This window comes from Schistocerca gregaria, chromosome 1 (genome assembly GCF_023897955.1).
Source record: "Schistocerca gregaria isolate iqSchGreg1 chromosome 1, iqSchGreg1.2, whole genome shotgun sequence".
Taxonomy (NCBI): Eukaryota; Metazoa; Arthropoda; class Insecta; order Orthoptera; family Acrididae; genus Schistocerca; species Schistocerca gregaria.
In genome coordinates, this window is record NC_064920.1 from 424,840,105 (window position 1) to 424,857,170 (window position 17,066).

At 41.1% G+C, this 17,066-nt stretch overlaps 1 protein-coding gene across 8 annotated transcripts in view; it reads left to right on the forward strand.

Annotated features, from left to right (window-relative positions):
- Positions 1 to 10,121: 10,121 nt before the first annotated feature.
- LOC126350918 (uncharacterized) overlaps positions 10,122 to 17,066 on the forward strand; it is a 31,100-nt gene continuing 24,155 nt past the window's right edge. For 2 of the 8 annotated variants that reach the window (XM_050002561.1, XM_050002559.1), the window contains exon 1: positions 10,122 to 10,339. In XM_050002561.1, coding sequence (XP_049858518.1) covers positions 10,301 to 10,339 — 39 coding nt within the window. In that variant the 5' untranslated portion in view covers positions 10,122 to 10,300. Of the gene's footprint in view, positions 10,340 to 10,962; positions 11,673 to 17,066 lie in introns of those variants that run through there. The other 6 variants (XM_050002564.1, XM_050002567.1, XM_050002560.1 and 3 more) reach the window with 6 other exon arrangements.

A 17,066-nucleotide genomic window follows, 5' to 3' on the forward strand; every position in this document is an offset into this window, starting at 1 on the left:
AGGTCGACGGGCACGTGCACCTTCCGCCGACCACTGGCGACAACATCGATGTACTGTGGAGACCTCACGCCCCACGTGTTGAGCAATTCGGCGGTACGTCCACCCGGCCTCCCGCATGCCCACTATACGCCCTCGCTCAAAGTCCGTCAACTGCACATACGGTTCACGTCCACGCTGTCGCGGCATGCTACCAGTGTTAAAGACTGCGATGGAGCTCCGTATGCCACGACAAACTGGCTGACACTGACGGCGGCGGCGCACAAATGCTGCGCAGCTAGCGCCATTCGACGGCCAACACCACGGTTCCTGGTGTGTCCGCTGTGCCATGCGTGTGATCATTGCTTGTACAGCCCTCTCGCAGTGTCCGGAGCAAGTATGGTGGGTCTGACACACCGGTGTCAATGTGTTCTTTTTTCCATTTCCAGGAGTGTATTTAAACCTGACAGTGTGGCCCTGACTACCACCACTTGTTCTTTTGAGAGTCTCAGTAATTTTTCTGATCTAGATTCCATCTCATCGATGTGCTTTTTGTAATAAACAGCACCTGCCCTGTCCAAGGTTCCAAATAAGATATTACTGATTTCTCCTACACAATTGAGAACTCCTCTTTTCTGTCGCTTTACTGGTCTTGTTAAATGATGTATAAGGACTGTGTCTCTTGTAATCGATCGTAATTGTCTATTACGTTCTATCTGACTAATATTGAGTTGCTCTAATCTCCCTTTACATTGTTGTTTCGCTCTTAGTCCTACTCGTCTTACCGAGTGAAACCTTTCATTTAGGGTTCTCAGATTCACGTAAGTTACCAGTTTTCAGGCTGTTATCGTTATCTCGATGTCGCCTTTATGACGGTAATATATCCCTGGTGATGTCTGTATTGTGTGTACGACCACAATCTTGTCTGTGTCTCGACACACTTGCCAATTATTGGTCCACCATCCGCTGATGAAACACAGCATCCACATCATTGCACTTGAGGTCATCATGATGGGCCTGTAAGTGAAATCTTGATCTCAGTAATACGGTTTCAATCTATTGGCATGAACTTTCAGTTCCTGCCCCCTGGTTGTCTTTGATGTTACATTAGGCAATTCTACATTTATTACCTCATATGGGCCTCCAAAATGAGAGTCTAATTTCTTTCATCTCCCACGACTTACTGATTCGCCCTTTACAAGTACTTTATCGCCTATTTCAAACGTTCTGTACTTTTCTGTTTTGTCAAAATAAACTTTACTTGCCTCTTTAGCCTCTTTTATTTTTTCTCTTGTTACTCGATGTGCCTCTTGCATTCTAGCTTTGAATTGGTGTACATAATCCTCATCATTATATCCTATTGTGGCTGCTTCCTTTGTAGCACTCCTGGTAAGTTCACTGTTCTCCTGAATATCAGTTCAAAAGGAGTATATCCTGTACTGCTAGTGGAGGTAGTATTGGAAACAGTCACACTGTAAGAAATCCACTTATCCCAATTGCTGTGATCTTCCTTTATAAAGTGTCTCAAATACTCCACTAAAGTCCGATGTGTCCTCTCTAAACCTCCATTCGTTTGGGGGTGGAAAGCAGTTGTCTGTATGTTCTGTATTTCCTGTATTCTCAATAATTTACATATTCTTTTAAATACTTGACTTAAAAAAATTTGAACCTTGGTCTGTCAACAACACTGAAGGAATACCGTACCTTAAGATAACTTCTTCTACAAACTTTTCTGCTACTGTATCTGCATCTTGTCTCCCCAATGGTATTGCTACGGTAAACTTACTCAAATCATCTTGAAAAGTTAAAATATATCTGTTGCCTTGAGCAGTTACATCTAATGGACCGATTACGTCCATATAATATTTGTCAAACGTGGTTTCCGCTGTATCTGTGATTACCAATGGCATTTTGGTCTTACTCTGAGTAAATTTATTTCGCAGACATTTATCGCATTTCCTGATGTACTCCTTTACATCTCTTGTCATTCCCTTCCCATACCTTGCTAACCTGTCTAGCGTTCGGTGGATCCCTTGATGTCCACCCAATGGATTGTCGTGTACTTCTTTCAATATTTCGGCTTTCTGTTCCTCACTTAGATATGCTGGTTCTTTATCTAACTCGCTAGTCTCTGTTACCACTCTTACTGCATTTTCCTTTACATGGGCCTCTTCATCTTGTCGAGATATTCTACTTAATGCATCTGCGTTAGCATTCTGTCTGCATGGTTTTTATGTAATGTCGTATGAATATTCTTCTAGTTTCAGTTTCCATTTTAATAAACTTATGGATGGGACTTTTACACTAAAAATTCATGTCAATGGTTTTTTATCTGTGACTAACGTGTACTTCCTTCTGTGCACATATGGTCTCAACTTCTTTGTTGCCCATACTAATGCTAAACATTCCAGCTCAGTAGGTGAATAATTTTTTTCTGCTTTATTCAGTGACTTAGATGCATATGCTATTGGTAGGTCGCTGCCAACTTTGCCTTGTGATAGAACAGCACTAATTCCTATTCCAGATGCATCTGTTGTAATCACAAAAAGTTTTTCAAAATTAGGGTACTGTAGTATTGGAGAATTTATTAACGTCTCTTTCAGTGTTTCATACACTTATTGTTATGGCCTTTCCCATTCCTATTTCTCATTATCTTTTAGAAATTTTTGCAAAGGAGCTGCTATTCTATTGAAATCTTTTATGAATTTGCGATAATATCCAGCTAACCCTAAATACCCTTTTAATTCTTTCTTTGTCTTCGGTACTGGGAATTTCTTTGCGTTTTCTACATTTCGCTCGTCTGGCCGTAGGTCGTTATCGGTTATTTTATGTCCCAAAAATATTACCTCCTTTCTCATAAATTCACACTTGTCTGGCTGTAATTTCAACGGTGTTCCGTCTCGACCAAAAATCTCTCGCAATTTATAATTGTGTTCTCTTAAAGAACTTCCATAGCAGATAATATCGTCTAAACATACTAGACACTTTGTTCCCTGTAATCCTGACAATGCAACATCCATTAGTCTTTGAAATGTGCTAGGTGCCCCTTTTAATCCCATAGGCATCCTCTTGTACTCATAGTGTTGGTAATTTGCACTAACTGCTGTTTTCTCCCTGTCCTGCGATTTCATTAAAATCTGGTGATATCCACTGGCTAAATCTAGAGTGGAAAAATATTTAGCCTTCTCCAACTGGTCTAGGATCTCCGATATATTCGCGATTGGGAACTCCTCTCCTACTGAAATCTCGTTTACCTTACAATAATCAGTCACCAACCTATATTTTCGTTTCACACTGACATCTACTTTTTTCTGAACTGACAATACTGGAGCATTCCACGGACTTGGACTTTCTATGATGATATCTCTGCCAACATTAATTCTATCTGATCATGTAATACCTCCTTTTGGGATTCTGGTATACGATATGGTCTGACATTGATAGCTTTGCCTGTTTGCTCGGGCAATAGTGGAAGTACATGCTTTAATGTCTTTGTGTATGATAATTTTACGCATTTTAAGTGAAATATATCACAATATGAACTACACAATTTCTCTACCTCATATTTTTCTTCCTGATTTAAGTGTTCTGTTCGCAAAGCATCTCCGACCTGTGCTATACGATTCTTGTAATCCGGTGCCTGTTCCAGCGTTTCCGTTATTCTTCTTAGTACTGCTTCTTCATGTAAGGGTTCATTAACTAAACACATTGAACTAACATCTCATTCTACTTCATTCGTATTCACCACACTAATAATACACGTACCTTGTGTATTTTGTACTAGAGCTTCCGGAATGTATACACCCTTCATTACTTCTTGTTTCGGTACTATAATCTCTTCGCCTTCCGAAATCATCTTACGCTCTAATAATCGGATTCTCATAACCTTTTCTTGTCTGGGACCAATTGTCTCCGTGCAGTCACTACCTTCGCTTGCCTGGCCTTGAGCCAGCGTGTGTGACTCTGCCTCACTTGACACTTACTACTACTGATTGTCCCTTTAACTCTCTCTTTCAATATTTCCCTTCATGTAACTTGTTCAGCTTACTCTTATCTTTCTGACGGCCTTGCCGTCCTCTCGTTGGTACATCAAACTTTCGTATTTCCCTTCGTCGCTTTGGTAACTTGCTTTCAGGTGATGTGATCAACAGAATACTTCTCTTATTTATTTCTAGTCGGCTATCGCCATAATCAATGACTGCTCTCTGTCTTTGTAGGAAATCTCTACCTACCAAACCACTATACTCCCGTAGCTCTAGCTATTCCGTGTCTTTTCTTAACACATGGAAAGTATGCTCGCCTAACACCCTTCCAGCTACTCGTACCTTCCAGCTACTCATAAATTCAACGTCACTGTACCCAGCGTGTTCATCGTATCCTGTGTTACTCCCTTTAACGTCCGTACCTCGTACTTATTCACCAGCATTCCACTATCTATCACTTCTTCTTTGATTAAACTGATGTCTGCTCCTGTATCTATTAAAAGCATCAATTCTTTAGCCAGTTCATTGCAATAAGGCATCATTACACCATTTTCAGCTTCGCAGCCTGCTACCCTCACCTTGGGCCATTTAACGGTGACTATACGTGACTGCTGCCTGTACCACCTGTTTCGTTTCCCATCCCTTTTCCTCGGAACTTTTCTATTTTCTCTCTACACTGCGATGCTAAATGCCCATATTTATTACACCGATAACATTTAGGAGTTCGACAGTCTTTCTCCCTATGCCCACGCCTCTGGCATTTCTCGCATATAATGGTTTTATTACATTTCGCATCTGTATGCCCTGGTTCATCACAATGGTAACAATAATTTTGAAATTTCCGTGCTTCTTCTGCCCTGCTAGGTGTCTGCATCCATCTTACTTTGGTATTTCTGTAGCAGTGCTTGGATATGTGCCCCACTATACCACAGTTGTAACATTTCATCTTCTTTGGTTGGTGTGTTTCATAATTCTGCCTTCTTATTTCCCTTGACTTTTGATTCTTTTCTCTCATTGACGTGATTGCACTTTCTTCTTGTTGCGCGAGTTCTACAGCGTCACTTAATTAATGATTTCGCCTCGACTGCGTATAATCATCTGTATTCTTTCATTCGCTAACTCTTGGATAAAATATGCACGGCCTAGAGCATAAACCAATTCTATTGAACACTTTAATTGTTCCATATTTGTTATTCGTGCTACAGCAACCTCGAATGATTTCGATAACTCGTCTATTCTATTTCCCCAAGAGGCAATTGATTCCCCCCTGATACTGTCTAGCTTGGAACATTTTGCACACGTAAAAGTCAATAGTTCTTTTGTCTGCATAATTTTCCTCTAAAATGTTTCTTACTTCAGACCAATTACTTGTGTTCTCTCTCACTAATAATTTTGATCTAGCATCCCCAGTTATTTATGTGACATATTGAAACAATAATTTTGCATCCTCAGTTTTTACGACTTCAAATGCAGCATTCACGTTTTCAATTAACTCTTGCAATTCTCTTTTGTTACCTTCAAATGTTTTCGGAACAAGAACCAACGCATCTTTAGCACTTATACCTGTTCTGTCACAACTGGAGGACGTCGTTGTATACAAGCACAAAGGACCTTATATTTAAGTTGTCTAAGTGGCTTGCCTTTTTCAGATGTCTTGATGTTGCCTGTGATGTTCTGCTCTGCTCCGTGGTGCTCTGGCTCTGCTTGGTTCTGCTTGCGAATCTTGAGTGCTGCTACTCGTAACGGCTTCTTCTTCTTAGGGTGAGACTCGGTGACACAACTGCTAATCTTTGTTCTCTTACTTTCGTTACACCTGCACCTAATTCCGAAACTACCACACATCTGACACCATCTCGCATCCCGGCACAGCCTCACTATATCAGAATGAAGTAAGTGAGAACTGCATAACGCAGTCAGGACATTAAGGACAATGGGTTAGTTATAAATTGCTGTCAACTTTTATATCAGAGATGAGCGAGAGAGAACATCCTTGGTTTGAAGCAAATAAGTTTCATGAAAATAGGTTACAGAATTGTAATAGGCAGAAAAGATTGGTTAGTTTCTATCAAGTTTATTCTAACATATACCTATGTGAGGTGTTGGACCATAAACCCCTTAGTAAGATTCAGTCTATTTATTTGGTCTTGCTACTTCAAAACTAACTGCTGATACATATAAGAAACAAGTACGAAACAATCACTTGTTCTTGGTTAGCACTGAAATCTCTCTAAGTAATTGAGACAAAAACTGACAGCCTCTGTTCAACACTATTCCAAAGAAACTCTAAAAATCCTACTTGACCTGTAGTCCCTGAGTGTCCACCAGAGTCTATCACCGTCTTCTCATAGTTGAAGTCTTTATCAGCTGTATCGGCTGCTATGGGTCTACTTGGCCCTGCTGGCGTGTCGCTGTGGAATCTCCAAACTACTGGGTCTGACTCTGAATCTGCATCTGAATCTCTGCCTCTAGCTATTCCGTTGTCTGGCCATTTATTTCGTTTCTCATGTACTTGGGTGCACACGAGTTAATTTGTTTCACATGGCCCTTTCATTTCTAAGTGATCAGATTACACAAGAATGCCTGTGGTTGCACACGACATTCTCATTTCTAATTGGTTGGCTTGCGCAAGAATGCCTTCGGTTCCACACTACACTTTCGTCTCTAGCTGCACAGAACTTAATTTGGCTCCACACGAGTCTTTTTCGCGCGTGACTGACACTCTCTCTTGCTGTATTGTCGCCCTGGTGTTTGTGTCTTCCATTGCGCAAGTTTGATTCATGCTCCTTCCTGTGGCACGAAGACAAACACTAAGTTATTTAATCAACAAGCCATACTTGACAGCCTCCATTGCTTATCTTGTCCCTACGTCCTGGTGGAATATTTCTTAATGTCGGCTGGCTATTTGCCTATGGAGCCTGGACTCTTATTACGGTCACAAAAGCAAGAATGAAAATTAAAATTTTCTACATTCACAAAAGATACACTTCAGTAAAATACACTACTGGCCAATAAAATTGCTACACCACGAAGATGATGTGCTACAGACGCGAAATTTAAGCGACAGGAAGAAGTTGCTGTGATACGCGAATGATTAGCTTTTCGGAGCATTCACACAAGGTTGGTGGCGGTGGCGACACCTACAACGTGTTGACATGAGGAAAGTTCCGAACCGATTTCTCATACACAAACAGCAGTTGACCAGCGTAGCCTGGGGAAACGTTGTTGTGATGCCTCGTGTAAGGAGAATTGCGTACTATCGCGTTTCCGACTTTGATAAACGTCGAATTGTAGCCTATCACGATTCCGGTTTATCGTATCGCGACATTGCTGACCGCGTTGGTCGATATCCAATGACTCTTAGCAGAATATGGAATCGGTGGGTTCAGGACGGTAATACGGAACGCCGTGCTGGATCCCAACGCCTTGTATCACTAGCAGGCGAGATGACAGGCATTTTATCTGCATGGCTGTAACGGATCGTGCAGCAACGTCTCGATCCCTGAGACAACAGATGGGGACATTTGCAAGACAACAACCATCTGCACGAACAGTTCGACGACGTTTGCAGCAGCATGGACTATCAGCTCAGAGACCATGGCTCCAGTTACACTTGAAGCTGCATCACAGACAGGACGCCTGCGATGGTGTACTCAACGACAAACCTCGGTGCATGAATGGCAAAACGTAATTTTTTCAGATGAATCCAGGTTCTGTTTACAGCATCATGATGGTCGCATCCGTGTTTGGCGACGTCGCAGTGAACGTACGTTCGAAGCCTGTATTTGTCATCGCCAAACTGGCGTTTCACCCAGCGTGATGGTATGGCGTGCCATTGGTTACACGTCTCAGTACTTCTTGTTCACATTGACGCCACTTTGAACAGTGGACGTTACATTTCAGAAGTGTTAGGACCCATGGCTCTACCCTTCATTCGATCCCTGCGAAACCCTACATTTTAGCAAGATAATGCACGACCGCATGCTGCAGGCCCTGTACGGGTCTTTCTAGATACAGACCAGCACATTCTCCAGATCTCTCAGCAATTTAAAACGTCTGGTCAATGGTGGCCGAGCAACTGGCTCGTCTCAGTACGGCAGTCCCTACTCTTGATGAACTGTGGCATCGTGTTGAAGCTGCATGGGCAGCTGTACCTATACACGCCATCTAAGCTCTGTTTGACTCAATGACCAGGCGGATTAAGGCCGTTATTACGGCCAAAAGTGGTTGTTCTGGGTACTGATTTCTCAGGATCTATGCACCCAATCACATGTCAGTTATAGTATAATATATTTGTCCAATGAATATACATCTATCATGTGCATTTCTTCTTGGTGTAGCAATTTTAATGGTCTGTAATGTACATGCCAGTGTTAAATAAAAGAGGTATCATTGTAGAGCAGGTGGAAGATCAGATGTGAAAAGAAACTCAGAGAGAACGAAGACTGTTTAAAATGTATGGAGCAGAAAATGAGAAAGGAATGATCACAATTTGATACTAGAGACAGTGTGTATGGTTGAGTCCCCAGTAGATCGATCTAAACATGCTTGTTGCCTGTAAGTCGGCGCACTGCAAGCTGTGCGCCATGAGACAGAGATTGACCAGTCAATCATGTATCAGTCTAATCTACATTTACATATATACTCCGTCTAGCCAGCAAGCGGTGTGTGGCGGAAGGCACAATTCGCGCCAAAATCGTATTTCCCCCCGACTGTTCAACTCGAGGATCGCGCGAGGGAAAAACTACTGTCTGAACGCCTCAGTACGAGCTCTAATTTCCCTTATCTTTGAATAATGATTTTCAAAGTTGGGGGTAATAATAAATGCTCTACATCCTCGGCGAAGAACGGATTTCGGAATTTAGTGAGCAGCCCCTTCCGCTTAGTGCGCCGTCTATCTGCAAGTGTGTCCTATTTCACTCTCTATGAGATTTGTAACGCTATCGCGATGGCTAAATGTACCTGTCACGAATCTTGCCGCTCTTTTTTGGACCTTCTCAGTCACTTGAATCAGACCGAACTGATAAGGGTCCCATACAGACGAACAGCACTCTAAGACTGGACGAACTAACGTATTGTAAGCTATTTCCTTTGTCGATGGACTGTATCGCTTCAGGATTCTACCAATAAACAGCAATCTAGAGTCCTCCTTGCCCATTACTTATGCAATCTGATCATTTAATTTGAGGTCATTTCGAATAGTCACACCCAGATACTTGACGGATGTTACCGTTTCCAAAGACTGGGCATTTATTTTGTACCCATACATTAATGGGGTTTTCAGTCTTGTTATATGTAGTAGGTTACACTTACTAATATTGAGAGATAACGCCAGTAATCACACCAAGCATTTATTTCCTGCAAATTCTCATTGATTTGTTCACAACTTTCGTATGCTACTACTTTCCTGTTGACTACAGCATCATCGGCATACAGTCTAATGCCGCTATCAATATCATCAATCAGATCGTTTATGTAAATCGTAAAAAGCAGCCGACATATTACACCGTCCTGGGGCACATATGAAGTTACACTTGATTCTTCTGAATTCACACCGTTCAGGACGACACACTGCTCCTCTTTCTCGTCTATAGAAGCACTCTTTTGGTATCAAAGTAATTACCTAATTAATTAAAATAATCAATTGATTACCCCCTTTCTCGCTAGGGAAATCCCCCAGCTCTCCCCTCCCCCAGTAGTGTAATTATACTGTTGAAAACCCTGCACGCCCACACCTGCAATCATTCTGCTGGGCCGACCGCTTCGCATATTCCCACATGTGCAGGCTGCACTACACCCACTCGGACCCTGCAATAGTCCCTGAACAAAAGCGTCATGTGGCGGCAACACTTTGGTATTGGTACCTGAGAATTTCTTGTCGAAACACCTGCTCTCTGTCTCTCTCTCTCTCTCTCTAAGTGGCCACATCTTGTTGCATTTCCTTGCTTGCTATTGGTGGATACTAAATTTAGAATATTTGGTGGAACTCAGTTCTGCAACCACCTGGTAATCAAATCCTACTGGATTTTTCCCCTTGCCTCCTGTCAGTTGATACTGGCACGGCTACCTCATTTGGTAGGAGATCTATTACATTCGAGTTAGCTGAAAATTTCATGTTTTATCCAGTTGCATGCTATGTCCTTATACATTCTGTGGAGGATTTGGACAGGTGTATGTGCTCATAATTCCACTATCGAAAAAAAATTAAATTGATCAGTCGAGAGTTTTACACCACGATTGGGTTTTTTAAGCACTATAGAATTCCTAAAAGGGCTTCCTAATTGGGTACAGGTCACGTCCTATCTGAAACCAAGTTTTTAGTGGTTTATGGCAATTTAATCAAAATGAGTGTTCCTGAATATTGGACCCCTTTTTGGCCCAAGGTAAGCGATTTTAGGTCTTAATGTGGATTTTTCTTATTCCTAGTAATGATACTATGTATTGAGCTATTGGTTGAAAATAGAGATGTATTACTTGCAACAAATTTCATTAGGGAATAAACAGAATTGAAAAATATAACCTCCGTTCTAGTTGATTTTGCCATCTATAACATTCTCTCAAATTTGTTGAGTGTGAGAGTGTTTATGTACATATCATCTTTCACGATTAACGTTGCGTAAACAAATAAAATACAAATGACGCATTGAAAGTTAATTAACGTTCAAATACGACTAAAAACACCCCTTCAGTATTTCCCAGTTTCAGGGGTAATCACAGAAATGCTTTGTCTTAAAACGAGGAAAACAGTTGAAACTAGTATGTAGATCACCACTCACTAACGGGCGAAATTTTAGTGCCATCGTCACAGCTGCAGTTTCCCAAGCAGAAAATAAAAAATCTCGTTGTGACCTCCTTTCAAATTTGCGGACAAAACGTTGTCATCACTTCATATTTCACGTACTTCAGTTATTCATATACTTCTTTACGTATAGTCGCTTTTGTGTTTTCTTTATCTGTCACATTACCCTCACAATAACGCAACAGAATCTACAGAGTACAGAGCAAAGAAGGGAATTCATAGCAGTCTGCTTGCACAATGAGATAACGTGTGGACACGAGAACGCCTAAGTATACATGCGTTTTTTTTACAAATTTTGTGCACGTCCTTTCATTTTCGTGGGTCTGCGATTGCGCACGGCGGAAGAGGCTTCGTGTGGACTTACGTCTACGTCGATATAATCTCAATTGTGTGATATATGTATGAGAAATTTGTTGTAGTAGTGATTGGTAAACATTCATGTTATTGCTTTTGCGTCTCAATCTAGTTTCTCATCCGTCGTAATAATAATGCACAGTACTCGTGAATAGCGCATCTGCAAAAAGTAAAAGTGAGAGGCAATCACAAAAGAATTCAAAGTACTGTCAAAACATTGTTCCAGTGTGCTTTATGTCAAACGCTCAAGTTGAAGCAACAGCGACATTTGTGTTCATGGCGCAGCTTTGATTATCCGAAAGTAGATTTTTTCGCAGTGAGTGGAATCAGTGGTACATTATAGTCGTAATGTTGTGTTTGGCTGAGGATTGCTCGTTCGTGTAATTAACAAATTTCGTAGTTACAGCTTAGCACACGAAGGGCGTATGGGCTCTTAAAACTTAAGTATATGTCACTGCAGCTGAATGTCGTGACTGGGTAGAAAACTAATGCACACAAGAAGGTAAGGAATGGGAAATATACAAAGCGGCCGGTTAGTGTGGGATTCTTTGTTGTGTTCAAAGGTAGGTATTTACTAGAAAATGTTCCCTTTCGACTCTTAACAATCAATTTTTTTCTCGCGAATCTTTCCCACTTCAACTATAGGCCTAAGTCACTGCCCTTTTAGCGTTAACTATCCTTTCCATTGTTTGTACCAGATTTGGCTGTTGATGTATAGGACACAGATTGTCATTCAATAAATAAAAATTGTAATTTTGGACCATTAATGACCTACTTCCATATTTTCGTATTATCACTTGCGCGCAGAGTAGATGTGGTGCATTTGCACTGTCTCCAGTTAAACAGTTTTTTTTGGCTTGGCAGCAAAGGAAGAATGAAGGGAACATCTTATGTGTGTTTGGCAAAAAGTTGTAGTAGCATGTGCGTAAGCATAGTTACAGTCATCGTAGATATTTACTGTATTCCTAACAATTCGGGTCGTTCTTTCAGCTTGTTGTTCTTGCCTCAAGTCCAGGCAGTTGTGAATCACGTAAAATAATTATTTTGGACTGAGGTACATTATCCCAGTACCTTTTCAGTCCTTCACTCTGCACTTTCTGTTATTGGGTGAAGACTACTCCGTGTTAATTCTGTTTTCGTGAAGCGTTCGAAGTTTTTCTGTTTATGAATTTTTCTGTTCTCGAAAGTGATTTTCAGTTCCTTCTTATTGTCAAGAACGTATACATTGTAAATGCTTGTTCCCCTTAATTGGCAACAAGCCCCAAGTAACATGCAGTGGTTGTCTGCTGCTGCTGCTGCTGCTGCTGTAATTGTATACTTTTCTCAGTGTTTTCACAACGACGTCAAGTGCACACCACATACGACAAATAAACTCGGAGATTAGATCAGGAATAATGAGAAACAATATTCTACTGGCTGTGTATACAAAAAAATTCATTTAATTGACTGAGGCAGTTGATGCCAGAGTTAAATAATACGCAAATACTGGCTAGTTGAACGAAAGTGTCTTAAAGGTAAAAGGAAGAGTAGCTACTAAAAATAAATTATAAAATGTACTACTTGTTCTCGAGCTGTACTGACAAGCCAGAGAGGATAGAATCATTGATAAATAAAATCTTTAAATCACTGAATGCAGTGTTGTGGTTATGCAAATAAAGTATTGGATTCTTGTCCCATCTGGATAGGACTTCTTATCTTTACAGTCAGTCTTTGACATAAGGTCACTTATGAATACTGGAAAACTGAATATCCATTTTAAGCCTTGTGTAACATACTAAAGATTAACAAGCAGAGTCTGATTCGAGATCCATTGCACCATGGTGGAACACTTTATTTCCTTTCTGGTACCAAATTTTTTAAGTTACCTCAGTTTGGCTTTTGTATTGATTTCTGGATAAAGACGTATTTTCGCTCTTAAATGAAGTTGTCAGATTTTTAAACTGTTCCCTGTAACCTTACAAGACTGGCGACTGCTCAAAAAATTAGATGGAAGGAAATATATACACAAAGTATATGGTATTTATGGCACCCCATTTGCTTAGTTGGAGACATTGTAATAATAGGAAACAGGCTGCACTGCAAAAAATTTGTGGATAGACCTTGCACACCCAATAAAACAGTGTACATATAACTGAAGATTTTGGAATTGTTTTATTTATTTTTTAATTTCTGATAATAAAAATACCTTTTGTATGGGAGGTAACATACCATACGCCGGCCACCACATACCATACGCTGGCCGGGGTGGCCGAGCAGTTCTAGGCGCTACAGTCTGGCACCGTGCGACCGCTACGGTCGCAGGTTCGAATCCTGCCTTGGGCATGGATGTGTGTGATGTCCTTAGGTTAGTTACGTTTAAGTAGTTCTAGGGTACTGATGACCACAGCAGTTAAGTCCCATAGTGCTCAGAGCCATTTGAACCATTTGAACATACCATACATTAGTCACTTGTTGGATTGACTGTTCCTTCCAAAATGATTCCCCCTTCCCAATAATCTGGCATGCTTGAGACGTAAATCGACTATAAGTTTATTTGTTGGATTGCTCATATGTGGACTGCTGGGTTTGGTGTCAGTGCTGATACTGACTACAGGGATGTGGCTGATGGAGGAATGTGTTAACTGCAGATGATATCTGCATATGTGGGTCTCAGTATGGCGAGGCTCACGGTGTCCGTGCAGTGTTTTGTAGGGATGGTGGAAGTATGACCCGTGCTGGCTTCACCTTCTTGATAGAGACTTTTGTGGTTGTCATTTTGCAGGATTCCAATGTTGTGGTGTGCTTGTTGAGACCCTGTGAAGGGACAGGTGTGCTGCAACTGGAGTGGCAATTTGAAGATCTGTGGGGAGCAAAATTTGATTAAAGTTGTCCAAAGCTTTTTGGACAAGAACAGATTGTACACCATGGTGACTGATCGTTGTTACGTGGTCTGGGAGCTGTTGTACTAACTGCAACAGTTCCACTACAGAAAGCAACAATGTGAGGGTTAAGTGGATCATGTTATCTAGTTGTCATTGAAGCTATTGGCTGGCTGTTTCAGCAGAAATGCACATTTCTGCGGATGGAGTACAGATGTTCAACACTGTGAAAAGGAATCTAGCTGTCTGCAGTTGGAAGGGGATGTACAAGATTGATGTATTTACGGGTAAATCATGCTGGAGAGCATTGTCCAATGTTGGTGTGTACATGTTGCCCCACTTTGCACTGCTGGCACTAAATACACTAACATGCTCATGCACGGTAGTCTTTTTAATCAGTATCACACAAAAACTTAGGGTAGGAAGATGATGGTTGTGTTTGTTTCTACAGGTGATGGATTATGAATGCTGTAGAAAGCAGCTTTGCAGGGGTTCAGCAAAACATAGGGCCATGGGCTATGCTGAGAGATGTCAGACCACAGTGTTAACTTGATTCCTGGCACCAGGGTTTGGATGAGTTGCAGTCCTGCACAAGGGTTGACCGGTAGATCTTGTAGTTGTGGATCTGTCACAGTGGCGAGTTTTTTTTTTGACCAAAGAGTTTTCTGCTCCTTTTATGTGGTACAAATCTGTTGTAAACTGGTTGACAAGCTGTACGTGTCTGAACTGCCAGGGGAGACATTTTTTGCTGGTGTTATGGACTAATGTAAATTGATGGAAGATGAGCTTCAGTGTGGGGTCGAATGTTTAACAGCTTCATAAATTGCAAGAAGTTATGTCGTGCAGTCCACCGCTACTGCACTGTTTGCATTCTTTTCGAAAAGCTTTTTCCATTTCTGGGTTCCACTTGCAGAATTACCAGTATGTGGTGTCATAATGCGATACCATCTAAAAGTGGAGTCTGTGTAATCACCATTGCTGTGAGATGGCATCAACAAAAATGCCAGGAACTAAGTTAACATTATAGTCTGACATCTCTCAGCGTAGCCCATGGCCCTACATTTTGCTGAACCTCTGCAAAGCTGCTTTCTACAGCATTCGCAATCCATCACCTGTAGAAGCAAACACAACCATCATCTTCCTACCCTAAGTTTTTGTGTGATACTGATTAAAAAGACTACCATGCATGAGCATGTTAGTGTATTTAGTGCCAGCAGTACAAAGTGGGGCAACATGTACACACCAACATTGGACAATTTCAAGGCTTACCAGCATGATTTGCCCATATATACATCAATCCCCTTCCACTAGCAGACAGCTAGATTCCTTTTCACAGTGTTGAATAGCTGTACTCCATCTGCAGAAATGCACATTTCTGTTGAAACAGCCAGCCAATAGCTTCAATGACAACTAGATAACATGATACACTTGACTCTCCACATCAATATAGACCAGAGCCAGCCAGCCGCTGTGGCCAAGCGGTTCTAGGCACTTCAGTCCAGCAGAACCGGAAAAACAAAACTGGCGTTCTACGGATCAGAGCGTGGAATGTCAGATCCCTTAATCGGGCAGGTAGGTTAGAAAATTTAAAAACGGAAATGGATAGGTTGAAGTTAGATATAGTGGGAATTAGTGAAGTTCGGTGGCAGGAGGAACAATACTTTTGGTCAGGTAAATACAGGGTTATAAATACAAAATTAATTGGGGTAATGCAGGAGTAGGTTTAATAATGAATAAAAAAATAGGAGTGCGGGTAAGCTATTACCAACAGCATAGTGAACGCATTATTGTGGACAAGATAGACACGAAGCCCATGCCTACTACAGTAGTACAAGTTTATATGCCAACTAGCTGTGCAGATGATGAAGAAATTGATGAAATTTATAATGAGGTAAAAGAAATTATTCAGGTAGTGAAGGGAGGTGAAAATTTAAAAGTCACGGGTGACTGGAATTCAAGAGCAGGAGAAAGGAGAGAAGGAAACATAGTGGGTGAATATGAATTGGGGGAGAGAAATGAAAGAGGAAGTCATCCGGTAGAATTTTGCACAGAGCACAACTTAATCATAGCTAACACTTGGTTTAAGAATCATAAAGAAGGTTGTATACATGGAAGAATCCTGGAGATACTAGAAGATATCAGACAGATTATATGACAGAGGTTTAGGAATCAGGTTGAAAATTGTAAGACATTTCCAGGGGCAGATGTGGACTCTAACCACAATCTATTGGTTATGAACTGTAGATTAAAACTGAAGAAACTGCAAAAAGGTGGGAATTTAAGGAGATGCGACTTGGATAAACTGACTAAACCAGAGGTTGTACAGAGTTTCAGGGAGAGCATAAGGGAACAATTGAGAGGAATGGGGGAAAGAAATATAGTAGAAGAAGAATGGGTAGCGCTGAAGGATGAAGTAGTGAAGGCAAAAGAGGATCAAGTAGGTAAAAAGATGAGGGCTAGTAGAAATCCTTGGGTAACAGAAGAAATATTGAGTTTAATTGATGAAAGGAGAAAATATAAATATGCAGTAAATGAAGCAGGCAAAAAGGAATAAAGACGTCTCAAAAATGAGATCGACAGGAAGTGCAAAATGGCTAAGCAGGGATGGCTAGAGGTAAAATGTAAGGATGTAGAGGCTTATCTCACTAGGGGTAAGGTAGATACTGCTTACAGGAAAATTAGAGAGACCTTTGGAGACAAGAGAAACACTTGTATGAACATCAAGAGCTCAGATGGAAACCCAGTTCTAAGCAAAGAAGGGAAAGCAGAAAGGTGAAAGGAGTATATAGAGGGTCTATACAAGGGCGATGCACTTGAGGACAATATTATGGAAATGGAAGAGGATGTAGATAAAGATGAAATGGGAGATACGATACTGCGTGAAGAGTTTGACAGAGCACTGAAAGACCTGAGTCGAAACAAAGCCCCCGGAGTAGACAACATTCCATTGGAACTACTGACGGCCTTGGGAGAGCCAGTACTGACAAAACTCTACCATCTGGTGAGCAAGATGTATGAGACAGGCGAAATACCCTCAGACTTCAAGAAGAATATAATAATTCCAATCCCAAAGAAATCAGGCATTGACAGATGTAAAAA